Source organism: Triplophysa rosa, linkage group LG23 (genome assembly GCF_024868665.1).
Source record: "Triplophysa rosa linkage group LG23, Trosa_1v2, whole genome shotgun sequence".
In the NCBI taxonomy this organism is placed as follows: domain Eukaryota; kingdom Metazoa; phylum Chordata; class Actinopteri; order Cypriniformes; family Nemacheilidae; genus Triplophysa; species Triplophysa rosa.
Window position 1 is genome coordinate 8,550,795 of NC_079912.1, and position 20,275 is coordinate 8,571,069.

Here is a 20,275-nt window from a genome sequence, read left to right on the forward strand (position 1 = left end):
CGACGGTACAGAGACTTCATTTAAATCTTTGTCACATTTTTTACTTTATTTTATTCATTTTCTAGTCTGAATCCAGTAAACTACTAACAAAACTAACAAAATGCAGAAATAAAATAAAATAAAATTGAAATTTGAAAATATTTTATATCATATATATTTTAAATAAAATGTAAAATTTATTTTATAGCTCTCTCTCTTCCCATTTCAAGCCTTGTGGAGGAATATAAATGCACCAAAACAAGGTTAGAGATGACACTCAAAGAATCCTGTGATCCCTGTGTAAGAGATGCTGCTCCAACAGTAGCGACAGGAAGGAAATGGAACCCAACAACAGCGGTAGGAGATGCAAAGGCAGCACTCAGACATAAGGACATCGTGGGACAAGTGCAACATGGCAGAGGGGGACTTGGTTTGGCATCAACCACACCCACGTGGCGAAAAGCGACACCAAAGGAACAGTGTCACCTGGTAGTGGAGGAGATTCGGCGTCGAGAGGAAGCAAGTAGATGCACCAGAGCGGTCTCTCAAGCCCAGCAAGGCCGTCAGATGAGGTGGGAAGGCATTGAACGGCGCAAAATCACTTGGAGTGAGCTGTGGAGTATGGAAACAAACAGGCTAAATTTTATCATAAGAGCTGCATATGATGTGCTGCCCTCACCAACAAATCTGCATGTTTGGTGTGGACAGGATCCAGCCTGCCACCTATGTGCAGCTCCAGCGAACCTCAAACATAGTCTTGTGGGTTGTAAGAAGAGCTTGACACAGGGGAGATACACATGGCGCCACTATCAAGTACTAAAGAGCTTGGCTGCAGCAGTAGAGACCAAGAGAGTGGCAGCAAATGCCATCCCCCAAAACGCCCAGGCTAACTTGCTAGAAAGGCAACCCTTTATTCGGGAGGGGCAGAAACCGCGGGCCAAGCCCTTAACCCCAGATTCAGGACTGCTGAGTACAGCCAGGGATTGGGAAATGCGAGTTGATTTAAACCACAGACTTACTTTCCCCTTGGAAATCGCAGCGACCAACCTGCGGCCGGACATGGTTCTGTGGTCAAGCTCCAGTAGGACAGTCATCATAATTTAGTTGACTGTACCTTGGGAAGAGGCCATTAACGAAGCATTTGAGTGGGCTGCAGGGGCTTTGTTTCCAATTCCACTACAAGGCTTCTTAAGGATGTGGGGATCAGAGGACAGGCCCAACAGAAGGTAGTCAAAGAACTTGCAATTGTCGCCAAGAGAAGCAGCCACTGGCTGTGGTTGAAACGGAAGGATGCAATATGGGCTGCCAAGTGACCACGTAATAAAATGGTGTTGTGTGTTGTATTGTTATGCCATACGGGACCGGGGGCACTGAGCTTGCATTAACGGAGCCACTGGGGCTATAACAGCCTTAGCCAACGGGTTGGCGAGTATGATTGCATTGATTTTTGTAATGTGTTGTAATGGTATGCCATACGGGACTGGGGGCACTGAGCACGCATTAACGGTTTGGGTAGTCATGGCCTAATGGTTAGAGAGTCAGACTCGTGACCAGAAGGTTGCCGGTTCGATTCTCAGGGCCGGCGGGTAACGACTGTGGTGCCTTTGAGCTGCAGTGTTAGCTGCCCACTGCTTCTACCAGATGACTTTCTAACAATGTGACACACACCCTGCGGTGGGCCTCCCTTGGCTGAGGGTGTCTTGTGATAATGGGCCGAAACACCCAATGAGGCTGAGGTGCACAACTGACGATGTGTCGCATTGATGGGAACCATACAAAGGGCATTATCAGCAGCACCTCACCAAAAGGCATCTTTCACCCAGGATAATGTGATGAAATTGGGACACTCATGAGATGTCTCTATGATAATGGAAAGGAAAGCTAAGCATGCTATGTATTTCTATAATCATTTATCACCCAAACACAGAGGATGCCTCCCGACAAACGTCAGACCTCCTTTCCTCTATTCGTATTCTTGACTGCTCCCCCGTGCATAAGGCATGGGAAATGTCCTATTGTGCAATTGAACTGTGCTGAAATAGTGGGATTTAAAAACTATTCCTATTAAGCGAATCTTTACTTGAACCAAAATTAAAACACTTTGACTTTTGAGATTCAAAATGAGAATAAGAGATTGGCATTAGCACAACAACACTGCAAAAAATGACATTCTTCCTAAGCATTTTTCTCTTGTTTTCTGTAAAAAATATTTGAAACTTATTAAATTACGATACATTTACGTAACAAGAAAAATCTACAGTAAGTTACTGGCAAAACTACAGCAAAGTTTTACAGTGAACATTTCATAGATGTTCACTCAAAATAAATAAATATGTCTGTGCAAAAAATGAAAAGGAGTACTTTATTTATACATGTATTAAACTCAAATAAATAAATAAAACAGTAATCTAAAAAAAAGAAAAAAAAATACAAATAGCAGCTTCAAGCAACCACTGAACCATTATAATAATCCCACACATATTAAGTGTTCTTAAGCAAAAAGACAAAGCAAACTGTTCTAAACTCATTTAAGGTCTTTTAAATCACCTTTAAAGTCCCATTAGAGAAAATAACCAGCATGAATGTCTGGAAATTCATTTGATCATAGGCAAAATGAATACTGAAATGTATACACATGCTTATTGGCTGTTTATTTCCTTTTCAGACTTGAAGGGAGGGCCTGACCTACATACAGCGAGCAGCCATTTCTTCTGCTATTCTAATCTTCACAAGACATTCCTGTGGGACCCACAGCCCTTGTTTCCCTACTGAGTACCGACTATGAACCGAAGCTAAATTGCTGCATGATTTGTGTTGCTCTTGGCCACTTATTGTGCAAGACAACCGATGTAATTGGCATTGATATTGTGTCACATTGCCTTTATGGTGCTTGTGCAATTATGGTAATAGCGCAGTGATTACATGAGCTGCCATTTTCAATGTACAAGAGATAAGACCAATTTAATGACAAAAAGCACTGGTTGGACCAATTAGGCATAAAGTTCAACCAAGCTTTTTCTGAAGACAATGAAAGTGCCGTTTGCCAATGCAGAATGATGCTTGGATGTTGTGGGTGCTTGGCAGGGCATTGCTACATGGTTGTAAAAGTTTTTAGGAAGTTGCTAGATGGTTCCTTGGGGTGGTTGTTCACTAGCCCAATCCAAAGGATCCCCATTGATTATTTTGTCTGTGGACACATGACTTGGAAATCTATTGGAAGTATATTGGGTTTTATGTTTAATTTATCCAATAAGAGAAAATGTGAGACCAGTTATAGCACACCAGCTGCATGTTTTGAACAAAACTTGTTCAAATCCCTACACTTCAGAATGAGCAATAGCAATAAGATGACTGGGAATGTTTGCTAGTGACCATTATCCATACTCACGTGTCTCCATGCCCTCGTCGTCTTCATCATTATTGACTATAATCACACCTGGCTTGTCGTATGATTTGTCGATGGCCGCTCGAAAGCTCTCGTTACATCCCCTTCCCCTGATGATTCTGGGGCGGGGCCTGTGGAAAGGGACGTCTCCGTTGAGCGTCACCTCGGCAACAGCTGTTTGGAGGCTCTCCAAGGAACTAGACTTCTTTAGGCCCAACGACGGTCCAACGTCTCGTGTTGAGTTGCCTTTGGGTGGAAAGAGAGAGGACACGTGTAAGAAATTGTTTAACTCCTAATAAATCTTTCTCTCCTAATTCATTTCTGTAATTCTGTACGACAAATGCGCATATTGAGGTCATGCTTATCTGCAGATGGAGGGTAAAAAATAATACGGGGTAGAAATGGCTCTGCTGGATGCGAAGTGAGGTGTCAGCCACGTTATCCGTCAAGCAAGGCGAAAAAAACCCCAACACATGTTTAACTCTTGAGGTAATTTTTGCATCTGCTCCCCAATGTGTATGTGCGTGAAAGCGTTTTACATTTATAGGAGGGAGAGAGAGCACATAACTGCTCTCTGTAGTTTCAGGCACTGATGGATGGCCCAAATATGAGGCCCATTATCTTCTCTGTGTGGTCGTGGGGGGAGGTGAAGGATAGGATGTGGAGAACAAGGAGGAGGAAGAGCCAATGCTTGTAGACTAAACACAGCAGAGTCAGACCATTCTGATCTAGCAGCAGGTCCTGCCCGAAACTCCCCGAACTTGCCTGCTTAATGACCTTTTCATGCCTTTAATCCACTTGCTCCCTGTTAAGGGCCCCTCACAAAGACACAGTAGGCCTGCACTTCAAACAACCACCTGCACGGAGACAACATTAATCCTTCTTATGAAATCCTGTGAAGGAGGAATTCCGGAAGTTGCCAGATTGAGAGAAAACGGGTGTTGGATGGTATATATACAGTATATATTGGATGGTGTATACAGTATATACAGGGTACAATATTAACAGTTCTGGAAAGGCCAAATGTAAGAAAGATACATTAGAGAACGATTTTGGTAATAGTAAGGCTGTATTTGTTAACACTTTTACAGTATTTATTAATCTTAGTTTGTGTTAAATTTAGCATTTACTAATACATGTTTAAAATACAATTCTGTGACTTAAAGGGACAGTTCACCCAAAAATGAAAATTCTGTCAGCATTTACTCATCCTCGAGTTGTTCCAAATCTGTATAAATGTCTTTGTTCTGATGAACATAGAGGAAGATATTTGGACGAATGCTTGTAACCAAACAGTTCTTGGCCACCATTGACTACCATAGTAGAAAAAATGCTTTATAAACTTTATAAATGTCTTTGTTCTGTTGAACACAAAAGATATTTTGAAGAATGTAGGAAATCAAACAGTTCTGGGGCACTTTTGACTAACGTTGTAATTTTTCCTACTATGGTAGTCAATGGTGGCCAAGAACTGTTTGGTTACAAGCATTCTTTAAAATATCTTTCTTTGTATTCATCAGAACAAAGACATTTATACAGATTTGGAACAACTCGAGGATGAGTAAATGCTGACAGAATTTTCATTTTTGGGTCAACTATCCCTTTAAGATAAGTGAATGCATAATGAGCTAATATAAATAACTGTACTGACATTAACCAATATTAACAAAGATTACTACATGCTTAAAAAACGTCTTGGTTACGGATGTAACCTCGGTTCCCTGATGGAGGGAACGAGACTTTGTGTCGAACCGACAGAATGGAGTTTGTCTTGAGAACCTATCATCTTCTGAGTATTTAGAAAAGGCCAATGAAAATTGGCGAATGAAATTTGCATGCCGGACTCCTCCCCGGATGTCCGGGTATAAGAGGGAAGCCGGCGTGCTCATTCATTCACCTTTGGTCTGAGGAACCTTAAGCATCCTCCCCCGACCACTGGGGTGGGCGGCCAGTGTTGTGGCATGAGGGACACAACGTCTCGTTCCCTCCATCAGGGAACCGAGGTTACATCCGTAACCAAGACGTTCCCTTTCTGTCGGTCTCTCGACGTTGTGTCGAACCGACAGAATGGGGTTCCTATGTAAGACGCCACAGCACTGAGCCGTGTCACAATCTCTAGCCGAGGGGAAAGAAGTGAGGCGGGATAGCCGCTGCTCCCCCCGGAGGGGGAAGGGCTTCCGCAGGCGTACACCCTAACGGTTGCCAGTCCTACCTGTTGCCCTGCAGGACGCGGGCTGACACCGGATCTACGCGGAGGTTGTAGAACCTCGCTAAGGTATTCGGCGTAGCCCAACCCGCAGCTCTGCAGATGTCTGCCAGAGAGGCGCCCTGAGCCAGTGCCCACGAAGAGGCGACACCCCGAGTGGAATGTGCCCTAACTCCTAAGGGGCAGGGGCGATCTTGCGACCGGTATGCCAAGGATATGGCATCCACGATCCAGTGCGCCAGTCTCTGTTTGGAGACAGCTCTCCCCTTCTGCTGACCTCCAAAACAGAGAAAGAGCTGCTCAGAGCTTCTGAAGCTCTGCGTGCGGTCCGAGTAGAGGCGCAGTGCGCGTACTGGACACAACACGGACGGGGTTGGGTCTTCCTCCACAGAGGGAAGTGCCTGCAAGTTCACCACCTGGTCCCGGAAGGGAGTGGTGGGAACCTTGGGCACGTAGCCGGGCCGTAGTCTCAGGATAACGTGAGAGTCTCCAGGCCCGAATTCTAGGCAACCCGAGGACACAGAGAATGCTTGTAGGTCCCCTACCCTCTTGAAGGAGGCGAGCGCTACCAGGAGGGCCGTCTTTATCGACAGGCGAGAAAGATCGGCCTCTCCTCTCCTCCACTTCGAGGTCCCAAGAGGGTATGGGGCGCGGGCGAGGCGGATTCAACCGTCTCGCGCCCCTCAGGAACCTGGTGACTAAGTCGTGCTGTCCTAGAGACTTACCAGCAACTGGATCGTGATGTGCGGCTATAGCGGCAACATACACTTTCAGTGTGGAAGGGGAGAGGTTCTTCTCAAGTCTCTCCTGGAGAAAGGACAGTACGTACCTGATCGAGCATCTCTGTGGGTCTTCTCCGTGAGAAGAGCACCAGGACGAGAAGAGGCGCCACTTGAAGGCATACAGTCTCTTAGTGGCCGGGGCCCTAGCCTGTGTGAGTGTCTCTACCACCGCCGGGGGTAGGTCGCTCAGGATCTCCTCGTCCCGTCCAGGGGCCAGACATGGAGGTCCCAGAGGTCTGGCCTGGGATGCCAAAACGTGCCCTTCCCCTGAGAAAGAAGGTCCTTCCTCAGGGGAATCAGCCAGGGGGGAGTTGTTGTCAGAAGCACCAGCTCTGAGAACCAAGTCCGGTTGGGCCAGTAAGGCGCAACTAGTAGCACTTGATGCTCCTCTTCCCTGACCTTGCACAGGGTCTGTGCAATGAGGCTCACTGGGGGGAAGGCGTACTTCCGCTTGTCCCTCAGCCAGCTGTGCGCAAGGGCATCCGTACCGAGGGGACCGTCGGACAGGGAGTACCAAAGCGGACAATGGGTGGAGTCCGGGGAGGCAAACAGGTCCACCTGCTCCTGGCCGAACTGCTCCCACATGAGCTGAATCGCGTGGGGGTGGAGTCGCCACTCTCCGCGAGGTGACCACTGACGAGAGAGCCAGTCTGCTGTCTGGTTCAGGTCGCCCGGGATGTGTATGGCTCGCAGGGAGCTGATCACCTGCTGACTCTACAGGAGGAGGCGTCGGGCGAGTCGTGTTAGCTGCCGTGAACGAACGCCACCCTGGTGGTTGATATACGCCACGGCAGCTGTGCTGTCCGACCGGACCAGCACGTGCCTGCCCTGCACGAGAGGTTGGAACCTCTTCAGTGCAAATAGCACAGCCAACAACTCTAGGCAGTTGATATGCCAACGCAGGCGGGGGCCCGTCCACCGCCCGACACTGCGTGCCCGTTGCACACGGCACCCCAGCCCTGAAGGGAGTCATCCGTCGTTACTACGACGTGCCTTGACACCTGCCCTAGGGGGACCCCCGCCCGTAGGAAGGCCATAGACGACCAGGGGGTCAGGGTGCACCGGCAGAGAGGCGTGATGACCATACGCCTGCTGCCAGTGTGCCACGCTCTCCAGGGAACCCGACTCTGTAACCAGTGTTGGAGCGGTCGCATGTGCATCAACCCGAGGGGGACCACCCCCGCCGAGGATGCTATGTGCCCCAGGAGCCTCTGAAATTGTTTCAGGGGGACCGCTGGCTGCCTGAAGTGCTTCAGGCAGTGTAACACTGACTGGGCGCGCTCTGTAGTCAGTCGCGCTGTCATGGAGACAGAGTCGAGTTCCATACCGAGAAAGGAGATGCTCTGCACGGGGGAGAGCTTGCTCTTTTCCCAGTTGACCTGTAGCCCCAACCGATCTAGGTGCCGGAGCATCAGGTCCCTGTGTGTACACAACAGATCTCGCGAGTGAGCTGAGATGAGCCAGTCGTCGAGATAGTTTAGTACCCGCACACCTCCTTCCCTGAGGGCAGCTTCCACGATCTTCGTAAAGACCCGTGGAGACAGGGACAGACCAAAAAGGAGGACCCTGTACTGATATGCTCGTCCCTCGAACGCGAACCGTAGGAACGGCCGGTGTCGAGGGAGGATCGAGACATGAAAGTACGCGTCCTTCAGGTCGATTTCCATGAACCAGTCCTGACGCCTGACGGACGTCAGGATGCGCTTCTGCGTGACCATACTGAAAGGCAGCTTGTGTAGGTGCTTGTTCAGAACACGCAGATCCAAGATAGGGCGCAACCCCCCGCCTTTCTTGGGGACAATGAAGTACGGGCTGTAAAACCCGCAGGACATCTCGGCTGGTGGGACGGGCTCGATCGCTCCCTTCACCAGAAGGGAGGCGACCTCCGCCCGAAGTACGGGAGCATCCCTGCCTCTGACTGAGGTAAAAAGCACGCCCCGGAACTTGGGCGGACGTGTAGCGAACTGAATCGCGTAGCCGAGACGGATCGTCTTCCTCAGCCAGCCTGACAGTCTGGGAAGCTGATGCCAAGCTCCCAGAAACCGAGACAGGGGGACTAGAGGTTTGATTTGCTTCATCGCCCCCGCGGGGGGTGGTTCGATGGCTAGCAGTACGGATTCCATGCCGGGGGAGGTCCCCCGGGGAGGAGATCGGCTCTGCTGTTTTTCCTGCCTGGCGACTGTCCAGCGCAACGCACTGTCTGTCTGAGAGTGCTGAGGGCTGGTGTTTATACTCGACATTGCGTTTCGCCGCGACGCAACGTCGAGTTTCCGTCCACCATCGACCAGAGGGTGGGAACGGTTGTGAAAACCCAGAGAGAGAGGAAGCTCTTTTTGTGAGGAAGTGGGCGCTGGCCCCCCAGGGGGGACCAGCTGATGGTAGGACGGGGCAGGAACTGTCCCTATCCGACCCAGCGATGGAGTGGCTGGGTTCGGGCCCGATGGTAGCCTCATCTCCCTGGGGTCTCTCCGTCAGGGCCGCTTCTGCTTCCGCAACGGCTGCTGACGGGGAGGCGGTTTCCTCTTCGACGTCCTTTTCCGGGAGGCAGCCTGGGAAGGGGGCACTGGAGCCGGAGTCGAAGAGGGCCGGGGCTGCTGGGAAGCAGACGCTGCTCGAGATCTCGAAGGCCTGGAGGCGGCCGAGTCATGGCGGGGCAGGATATGCTTGATGGCCTCCGTCTGCTTCTTCACCGTCGAGAACTGCTGAGAGAAATCCTCAACGGTGTCACCAAACAGCCCTCCCTGTTAGATGGGGGTGTCAAGAAAGCGAACCTTCTCGGCGTCCCGCATCTGCGCAAGGTTAAGCCAGAGGTGCCTCTCCTGGACCACCATAGTAGACATCGCCTGACCCAGGGCCCGTGCCGTCACCTTAGTCACCCGTAGAGCGAGATCGGTGGCGTTACGGAGTTCCTGCATTACCGCTGAGTCGGTCTTACCCTCGTGAAGCTCCTTCAACTCCTTGGCCTGGTGGACCTGCAGGATGGCCATGGCGTGGAGGGAGGAGGCGGCCTGACCCGCAGCCGTGTAAGCCTTCGACACCAGCGATGCCTAAAACTTACACGCCTTGGATGGGAGTCTAGGCCGAGCTCTCCAGGTGGCCGCTGTCTGCGCTCCACCTGGGGAATCTCGACATAGCCCCTGGCCGCCCCATCATCGAGGGAAGTAATGGCGACTGAGCTTTTCTGATTGGAACGGGCTGTGAGGGGCGCGTTCCAAGTCTTACTCAGCTCCTCATGCACTTCCGGGAAGAACGGGACCGGAGCTGGGCGCGGCTTGGAGCCGTGCTCAGACCCCAGGTACCACGTATCCAGCCGCGAGCGCTGGGGTAAGGGCGGTGCTGTGCACTGCAGCCCAATGCTCGCGGCGGCCCGGAAAAGCATGGTTGACATCTCAACGTCCGCTTCTTCCTGGGCTCGACCCCCCGGGGGAGGGAGCTCCGAGGAATCGTCGGGGTCGGATGCCAAAAGGTCGCCCTCCGATGCTGTGATCGACATCTCATCTTTGTCACGTACTTCCGAGTACGTGACGGAGGAACAAGATGGGGTAGGACCATCTTTTGAGGAACGGTCAGACGAGCGAGACGGGGCGTGAACGGTCTGTGAGCCTGCGGCTGGTGGGTTAACGTTTACAGTGATCCCCATATCACCCCCGGTGCTAACCGAAGCGGGCGGCAGGGCCGTAGTCACTGTCGTCACGGATCGGGTAGCAGACGGGGTGGTGGCTTTATCCATAAAGAATACAGCCACCCGTGACCGCAACGTCTGGATCGCCATCTGCCCTCAGCATGCCGGAGACCCAAACAACTGAGGCAGACATCGTGTCCGTCCCCTTCCTCAATGAGTGCGTCGCACCCAAGAGAACAGCGGGACATGCCAACCTGGAGAAATTTGCTCTTTTAGAAAAAATTGCTCAGACACTTCCGGAACTGCCGAGAGGCCCAGGGGAGAGTCGCTGCAGGAAGGGACCGTCCGCTGCACCACGTCGTAGATTCCAGCAGGATTGGGTCAGTGAAGATCTGTAGATCGCTCATCAGATGCTTAGGCTCTGAAGAACAAAAGGTGAATGAATGAGCACGCCGGCTTCCCTCTTATACCCGGACATCCGGGGAGGAGTCCGGCATGCAAATTTCATTCGCCAATTTTCATTGGCCTTTTCTAAATACTCAGAAGATGATAGGTTCTCAAGACAAACCCCATTCTGTCGGTTCGACACAACGTCGAGAGACTGACAGAAAGGGAACTATATTGCTCATTGTTAGCCAAGGCATTTACTAATGTTAACAAATTTAACCTTATTGTAAAGTGTTACCATGATTTTTTACAAGGAAATGCACCAAAACATTACATGACCCTGACAGATGCAATTGCGTGATTCAAACCAAACCATACCTCAGCAAAAACTCTACCAATAATAGTTCTTTCTATAATATCACAGTATTCCATGGCATGTCATAGCTGTCTTTATTCTGACTCCATGTGATGAAAATGTATTAAGTAACCTAGATGAAAAAATCACAGTGGGTTGACTATTCTGCAAGTGTCAATCAAATTCCATTATCATACAGAGAAAAATATGTTTAATAAAAATCATACAGAATACATTGCATGTACGAAAAAATTTATAGCAGGTAAATTTGCACAATTCACTTTATTGGCCGTTGTGTAAAAAGCTTAATTTTGCTCCCTGTATAAACGTGAAAGTGTGTATAATTGTGTATAAGCCATACGGAACAGACTCTGAAACAGTAGCCAACTTCCAAAAATGATCAAAACCACCTGCACGATTGGGATAAAATAGTCCCAAACAATATATCCCCAACAACAAACATAGATAAATGCTAGTATGCATGACTGCTTCTTCCACACACCCTCAAGCGCATTAGGTTTAGTGATGTATGATACTGCTGCGTAGGATATGAAACCTTTCAGATGAACTCAGATGATACATTAATGTAAGTCCAGCTGTGTGCATCTCATTGAAATGTATAGCGCGACGGGTTGGCATGTGCGCGTTCTAACACAATTAGCATGCAAATGATCTCTAAACAAACGTTAACCCACAGCAGCTCTGCTGTTCTCGAGAGCGTAGCAGAGACTGTTATTTCCATTCGCCGGCATAGCACTAACGGCCCGTTTTGTGTTAAAGACCTTCGCGACAGATATTGATGGAAAATGTCTCGGCTGCGATGTTGAAAACGCAACCCCCGCTACCTCTGTTTGCATTTAATGTTCTCCCGCTTGGACAGCCGTAATTATTTTTCCTATGGCTGCTGTTCTTTGTTTAGATTTGGCTAGTGAGGCGAGACTTGAAGCATTGGCGGGTCTGTCAGAGAACGCCTGTGTGAGGTTTTCTAGAACCGTGACCCTGAATCTGCGGTCGCGTGGTTGGGCACGATGATATTTCACATCAAATTACGTCTGAAGATATTGATATTAAAGACGGCATATGGAACATGGTTCTTTCGTTGAGGTGCTTAATCAATGACGCAGGTTTCACTTCCTTGGAATTCTGCTTTGCCATTTTAGCAAATCTAAACTGGAATCCTTCATACTGTCAAAACACAGCTGTCTCTCAATCTTCCTATTTCTCGTTCTCAGATGATGCGTTACGGTGGACTCGACTGTTTGGACCGAAAACCTCTTCCCATAGATTCCTGACTTGTTTTCAGAGCTCTAAATGGAGCATGTTCGGTGGCTGCTGAGCTCCTGGACGAAGCAAAACAGAGATTAGCTAAACAAAATAAACCCCCTACGCCGCAAGAAAACTATTAGAAATCTATTACCTCCTCTTGAAATACAAATAGCGCTTCTGAAACGTCGGTGAGCATGCGAACGAGAGACACAGAGGAGAACGAGGGTTTGGAAATGATTACAGGTGATTTGGGTAGTCGTTGGAAGGCAGAGCGCCAGCCCTGTGGTGTAATCCAAACTAAAACCACAACTGTTATCATTCTTTCGCAACTGGTAGCAACATGAGGCCGTGGCGCTTTTAAAACCTTTCTGATCCTTTAACCAAGCAAACCTGCACTGTGGAGGCCACTGATTATCCAAGCCAGCGCCAATATCGAGACTTGACCCCACTACACAGAGCCGGAGACTTGCAGTCTTGATGTTCACAAAATCCTTAATTTAATGAACATTTTGCCAGGGCAAACACAGTTGGCTTGGTGGCCTTGGTGGTCTTTCAGGCACTGTTCCAAAATTACCAAAAGGGAGGCCTCGACATACAGTTCAATTTTCAATTCAAGCCATGTGTGAAGATTTCAATAAAATGCTTTATATTAATTTTATACAAACAATAACGCTTTTTCAGATTTTTATATACAATCAACTTGACTTTACAATTCATTTCAGCTTTTTTACATCAACAAAATAAGCCATTTCAAACTATTTTTCAAGTTATATCAACTAACCACTTTTTACAGTGTATAGTTGACATGGCAGCATTTGCACCACAGCAAACAATTAAAGACCAAATAAAAATTGAGCTAACATTAGGTTAGTAAGTTGTTACCACAGAGACAATTGTCTGAATAAAGAGAATGTAAGAAATAAGTATAAATAAAAATAAAAACATTTTAAAGGGACAGTTCACCCAAAAATGAATGACTCACTCTAGTTGTTCCAAATCTGTATACATGTCGTTGTTCTGAGGAACACAGAGAAAGATATTTGGAAGAATGCTTGTAACCAAACAGTTCTTGGTCACCATTGACTACCATAGTAGAAAAAATGACAATGGTAGTCGAACGTGCCCCAGAACTGTTTGCTGCGCTACATTCTTCTAAATATCTTCTTTTGTGTTCAACAGAACAAAAAAATATATATTAAGTCATTTTTCTTACTACGGTAATCAATGGGGTCCAAGAACTGTTTGGTTGTAAGCATTCTTCCAAATATCTTTCTCTGTGTTAATCAGAACAAAAAAATGTATACAGATTTGGAAAAACTCGAAGGTGATTAAATGATGACAGAACGTTCATTTTTGGGTGAACAAATTAAGGTAACCGATATATTTTGTGTGCTTAATTTTCAATAAAACTGTATAAAAAAGTCCAGATATTATAAAATGCCACGTACTGTCTTTAGAACACAAAATGCTAGCTATAAATTAGCCTGAGCAAGACAAAGCAGACAACCATAATCACAAAACAATTCGAATTGCGGTGGAAATAAAGGTATGACTGAGAAAAACGCTTAAAAAGTAGTAGGAGTAAAATGTGTTATTTCGTAAAAGACCATAAGGGCAAAACTGGCCACAGTTGAAAAACGCTCATAAAAGATCAAGTCATCTTGTGAACGCTGCAGCACACAAATAAAGACCGTCTCTTTCCACTTCACTTAAAGCATCTATTCTCTGTTCAAGCATGATGAACGTGTGGGGTGTGGGATTCTCAGCTTCTGTTCGTTACTGTAAGAAATGAAAGAACCAAGCAAGCCTGCCGAGCATATGAAATGACATTGTTTCCAAATGCCAGAGAATCCTTCTTAATCAACATGTGAACATGAGCCTTTCAAAGCTTATGTGCAAATCTGAAGTTCAGGGGCTCAAACACAAAGACACTGAGCACATAAAGCCCAGGCAGATGGCACAGTTCAAGGAAACACAAATCTACATCGCTCTGAATCTTAGAATAATCAAACCACTAAGCCTGTTCTGTATTCTGTGTCAAGGCATTATATAGTCTTGATGCAAAACAAGTCAAGGACCAGAAAGCTTGTCATTGCTTTTGTGCCTGTTTGTGTTTGTGTGTGTGTTTTTAGAGGATTTTTACATGCAACCCTCAATGGGTCAATCCTCTGTATTTGATTTATATCACATGTCAAATACACTCATCCCTGCGCTCTGGTTTTCTCATCTAAGCATGAATGAGAGAAAAGATAAAAAGAGAGATACTTTTACAAATAGATTACAAAATGGGATTACAATAGCACAGTGATGGTATTTTCATTATACACAATGATGTATTTGATATATACTGATGAAAATGCCATAGCCATTTGATATATACTATGATACCTACGGATAACCTTGTTTATATAGTATCGTATGTACATGGTAATCGAAGGTATGTCACAAAAACATCATGGTATTACCACACATCACATAAAAAATAAGAAAAACTTTGCAAATAATACAATATGGTATTTTAATTTTCAAAGTATTTTGGAAAAAAAACAATAGTATGGCACTAGAGGTATCGCTATGGGTATTTACAAATATATCGTAAGTGTGTCCAAATTTTAGAAAAAAACAATTTGGGGAAAAAACTAACAAAGTAGATAAATTGCTTGTATTCTGTTTTATATTATAAATATAAATATTAACAACATAAAATAATATATTATTAACAGTTTGTTTTCTAAATTTATGCTGTCTCACTATAGGACGGTATATTTGTCAACTATAAAAATACATATTTTATAATCCTAATTATTAAAATTGTGTTAATATTACGGCTGAAATTATCGTAACTAATTCATGGTCAGTATCTGGTGTTGCACCCATTTACAATTTTGCCTTAAAGGAACACACATTCTCCAACTCCCCCAGAGTTAATAAGTTGAGTTTTACCATTTTGGAATCTATTCGCCCGATCTCCGGGCCTGGCGATAGCACTTTTAGCATAGCTTAGCATAGATCATTGAATCCAATTAGACCAGTAGCATCGCGTTCAAAAATGACCAAAGAGTTTGGATATTTTTCCTATTTAAAACTGGACTCTTCTGTAGTTCTATTGTGTGCTAAGATGATACATTGAAAATGAAAAGTTGCAATTTCTAGGCCGATATGATTAGGAACTATACTCCCATTCCGGCGTAATAATCAAGGAAATCTACTGCCGTAACATGGCCGCAGCAGGCGTAGTGATATCACACAGCGCATTTCCACATGCTTCAAATGTGAAAATGCGCTGCGTGATATCACTGCTCCTTTATTTTCAATAAAAAAATAGTTTTAATATAATTATCGTGAAGTCTTGGCCACGATGATCATAGTCATCGTGAGCATGGGATATTGTGACAGCCCTATATTGTATTCAATGTACTTTATGTCACGGTTTGCGTGGAGAAGAACCCAATTGCAGGCAGCCAGAGGTGAAGGGGTTAACAAAAGGATTTATTAATCAAAAATAAACACCCACGATGGGGCAAAACTAAACGTAGACAAAATACAATAAAACAAAGACTTCCCACGAGGGGGCAAGACAAAACAAGGTCCAAATAATAAGAATAGTATAAACAAAGAATACAAACACTAGATGGGGAACACGAACAGGAACAAGGCAAGAGACTAGGTAAATACAGCAAACATCCACTAGGTACAAGGTATACGGAACAGTACAAGTACAACGCACGAGCACAGGACAATGAACACGAGGGTATTATATAGGGAACACAAACGAGGGATGATGACACTAGGCAGGTGAGGGTAATGATACACGGCCGGGAAGTAATACGGGAAATGAGAGGGGCGGGGCCAATGACGAGACATGAGAAAACACATGGAATGTCAAAAGATAAACAAACCATGAAGGCAGGACCATGACACTTTAACAGACATAATAAATATTTCAATATAAAACACTACTTATACAGAACAAAGAAAAAAATGCATTATAATGTCCCCATGGTATTACCACGGTTCTCCTTTGTAATGGAAAAGGGAAAACATTAGAAGCAGAAAAACCGAAAGGAAGGACACAAAGAAAAATAACAACTCCGATGAAATCGATATAAAAATAACATTCAAAGCGCCGCATCGCTTTAATTAGCAAAGCCCACAAAGGCACCTTGTGCTCCTGGGTGCTTAAGAGTGATTACCATTAAATGCTAAAAGAAAGCTCATCTACGCGATGAATAACCCACGGTTGTTAATTCAGGTGCTGTGGCCGTGCTATTGTTAAGATGGCTGAGCAATATTCTTATGACTGATACTCGAGCTAACACAGCCCAGCATTGGCGTATAAAAGCACAATCCATCGCTCCTAATTTATTCAGCGATCTGCAATTTAATGCATCAAGTTAAAAGGGTGATTAGGCTTAAAATAGCTCCGCAGCGGCCAAGGAGGTTTTGTCCTGGTGTGTCCAGGAAGATTGAAAGAGTCTCGGGGTTACAGACCTCATTCCTGCGTGTCCTGGATTATTAGTGGACATGAGGATGTCCAGGTTGTCCCTCCCTTCTTTACATCTGTCCGAATGAACGCTAATACAGCAAGCCGATAAGTCATGGCCATGTGCATTTGGTGTAATGATATCAGTGATGCTCAAAAACTGCTGTGCTATCATCCACATTTCCGCTTAATTATGAAACTGTCAGACGGCAATATCATTATTAAACGTCATGTCTAGTTACACACCGGCACTTCATAAATCTTGGAGCAAATGTCTAGTTGCTTTTGGACTGTTCGCTGTATGTAAGCTGCCCTCGACCGCAAGTTTATTAGGTCGTAGAAGCATGGGGCACGGTGGATTTTACACAGCTGAGGTTGTGGTTCTAGTAATTGAACATAAACTGAAATCCTGGTGGTAGTTCATAACAGTTGAGTGGTTTCAGGTGTATAAGACCTTCACACTCTGTCGACTGGCTATTTAAGAGATATTGCGCAAACAAAATGGCAAGAGTTGACTGTCCTATTGCTGCCGGTGACTGGAAAAGTCAAGTTTACTAGGTATTTCACTAGAAAAAAAGAAAAATTGTCTTTCATTCATATATTTTTGTCTCGTTTTCCAGTATAAATACAGTGTGTGCATAATTATTTTGCAAGCTGATGTTGCAGTATTGCATACGTCTCATGGGCATTTGATTTTTTTACTTTTCAGTGTATATTAAATGTTTTTCATATTATATTAAATGTCTATAGCTTTGCTGTGGCTCAGTGGTATGAGCATGGCACTAGCAATGCCAAGGTCATGAGTTTGATCCCAGGGGATTGCACATAGTCAGAAACAAATGTATAATACAATGCAATGTACAACGTACGTCGCTTTAGATAAAAGCATTTGCCAAATGCATAAATGTCTTTTTTGACTTGTTTTACCTGTAAAAGACACCTGCTTAATAGTTATGCACACCTGAATATAAAGCATTTTTCACTTCCAGCCTTTGTTAACCATTATATATCACTTACAAATGAATATACAACATTAATAGTATTTGGTAAAATGTGCTAAGAAAAAATGTGATCAGAATACCATACTTGCATAATAATTATACACACACACACTGTATCAATAAATAAATAAATACATATACTTTTCCATGAAAGGCAAAATAACAAAAGTTATTAAATATTGTTTTCTAAAAATATTAAAATCAAGTGAGTCAATGTATAAAAGAAGAAAAAATATCTGCTAATTGGCTAAGAAAAATAAACTTAAAAAACTACTTAAATAAAGGGTTTTTTTTCTTCTTGTTTTATGCATAAACTTACTCAATTTTATATATCTTGTATATATGGTTAGTTGACAAATATACCGTACAGCAGAAATTTAGAAAACAAACGGTTAATAATATATTATTGATTTTATTTTTACAGTCAAAGCTGTAAATTGGAACAGATCTTATGTTTACGTGCAAACGTCTAGAAAGAAAAGACTATGGTTTCTCTATCCGTCTTCAGTGAAGATCAGTCTGGACTGTTTTCTCCATTCGCTCATCCCTTGTCTGCTCTATGTCTGTTTAACATATACTACTGTATGTCTCGCCATGTGTCTTCCTCTTATTTCATATGAGACCCTTCTGCCTATTACAAGTCTCCTTTTGTTTTTCTCACTTGATATACTAAAATCTCACACAGAATGAATGATGACAGCTTTCAGTTCTGGCAGATTTCTCAACTTTTGCACTGTAATTATTTCAAATCACCTCATTACTCAAAAAACAAATCTAAAGACCATATAATATGACTCGAGTCTGTGGTTTTGTGTTCATACAATGGAAGTCAATGGGGTTCAATGATGTTTGGTTACCAACATTCTTCGAAATATCTTCTTTTGTGTTAGACAGAAGAAAGAAACTCATACAGGTTTGAAATTGCATGAGGGTTACACAATGATAAAAGATTTTTCATTATTGGGTGAACTAATCCTTTAAAAACCCTATACTCTCATTCAGCACACCACATGCATGTGTGCTTCCCCGTGTGGTTACAAGAACCGTGAACTCCAAACGTATGACATTGATGGATTCCTTGTAGAAAGCCAACAGGCCTGCCTGATGCGGGTCTTTATTTCAGATGGAATTCCAGAAATCCCTCCCTTCTGTCTCACACACATACTTTCATCACATTCCCTCAAGAACAGCCTGGATAAGCTTTGCTTTACAAAAAAAATGTGTTGCCAAAACGTCTATTTAACATCACAGCACTATAACACAATAGGAAACAGAAAGAAACACCCTTTGATGGCAATTACTTCAAACAACTTTCTTAACAAGCACAACACACACAACCTTTAGCAGTAGATTCATTTGGTAACAGTTAACACCTACTGATAGACAAGAGGGCCATTTTTAGAGGACTTTCCAAACGCGGATTAAACTTGTTGCTAGATTAATTTCCACCATCATTGGTGGTCTCACGGTAATTTTTTTCATTCTGTACAGTAGGTCTGTCCCAAAATCTAGTGAGCTGCATTGCTGAACTGACTACACAGGCAACTGCTTTCTAAATCCTTACGAAAGTGACCTATTAGATACTCACTAAGTTTGGAACAGAGCTTATGTATGAGAAAAAATAATAGTTTCTAGGACACTTGCACCATTTGAAGCCCACCAAAATGAAATCCCAACAGACGCACAAATCCAATGCTTGTGAGGTTAGTGTGATGAGTGTCCCTGAACGGTTGCCTTACCTTCTATCCTCTCTTTGCGGGATGTGAGGTTAAACTCGTCGGCTTCTGTTAGGGAGGCATAAACAATTGTGATTGGTTAATGCAAGACGATCCACCATTCCCAAACCCATGCATCTCATTACGCACATTACGCACATTTCTAAGGGCCAGAGCCATAAGAAGCATGCAAATCACTGGGTCAAAGTGAGACAGATAGAGTTGGTCAACGTGGAATAACCCATGAGAGAGAGAGAGAGAGAGAGAGAGATAAGCATGCATACCTCTCTAACATTAAAAACATTCAGGCATTTGGCAGGTTTCAATGTGTTAGGTGATTGCTTTCAGCTCCATGCGTAAATGTGTAACCAATTCCCTTTTGTCCCTCTTATCACACGTGCGGGAGGCATCGAACCATAAAGTCAGACTTTTTTGCATAATTTCTCCATGGTGGCTTTTTCAGATGTCTTTAAACTGTTACTACAGATCGGGTTCTCCTATTAAACGGCAGCAAAGAGCAAAAATATATACTTAACCAGAAAATGGCTTGAGTGATTTGGTGGAATTGAGAAGTACTTTAAGGAGAGGGAGTAATGCTTTTTTATCTGCCTTTCAAGAAAAAGGATCTTTCTTTACAGTTTCAAGTTACTGTAAAATATGAACAAGTATTTATAAATATCACATCAAGTATTATTTCACATAATTAATTGTTTCAAATGATTACACAATATTTTTACTGTTCAAGAAATAAAGTATTTAGACACTTTCTGGTTGTTCTGGTTGTTAAACTGTACTTAACCTCGCTATGGTTAAAGGTAATAACAAACACTGCTTAAGATGTTAATGTACTTCTAAGATGAGGTCTACCATCACATGCCACAAATACAATTCAATCTTCATGCGTTTGTAGGTACAACTTAAGTGTCAAAATAGGCAGGTGTGTTGGGGTACAAATGTACCGAGTAAAGAAAACTGCACCTCCTAAGAGTTTATAGATGTTTACTCTGTTAACTAGTACAGACATAAGTGTTTTAGCATTGGACATACTTTGCACATTTTTTACAACGCAGAACAGTCTTAACATCCAAAGATCA

The 20,275-nt window shown here is 44.3% G+C and overlaps 1 protein-coding gene across 4 annotated transcripts in view; it reads right to left on the bottom strand.

Annotated features, from left to right (window-relative positions):
* Positions 1–20,275, bottom strand: part of pard3aa (par-3 family cell polarity regulator alpha, a) — a 426,846-nt gene that overhangs the window by 131,572 nt on the left and 274,999 nt on the right. For 3 of the 4 annotated variants that reach the window (XM_057322206.1, XM_057322205.1, XM_057322208.1), the window contains 2 exons: positions 19,206–19,250; positions 3,368–3,610 (listed from right to left, as the gene is read on the bottom strand). In XM_057322206.1, the coding sequence (XP_057178189.1) occupies positions 3,368–3,610; positions 19,206–19,250 (288 nt within the window). The remainder of the gene's footprint in view (positions 1–3,367; positions 3,611–19,205; positions 19,251–20,275) is intronic. The other variant, XM_057322207.1, reaches the window with a different exon arrangement.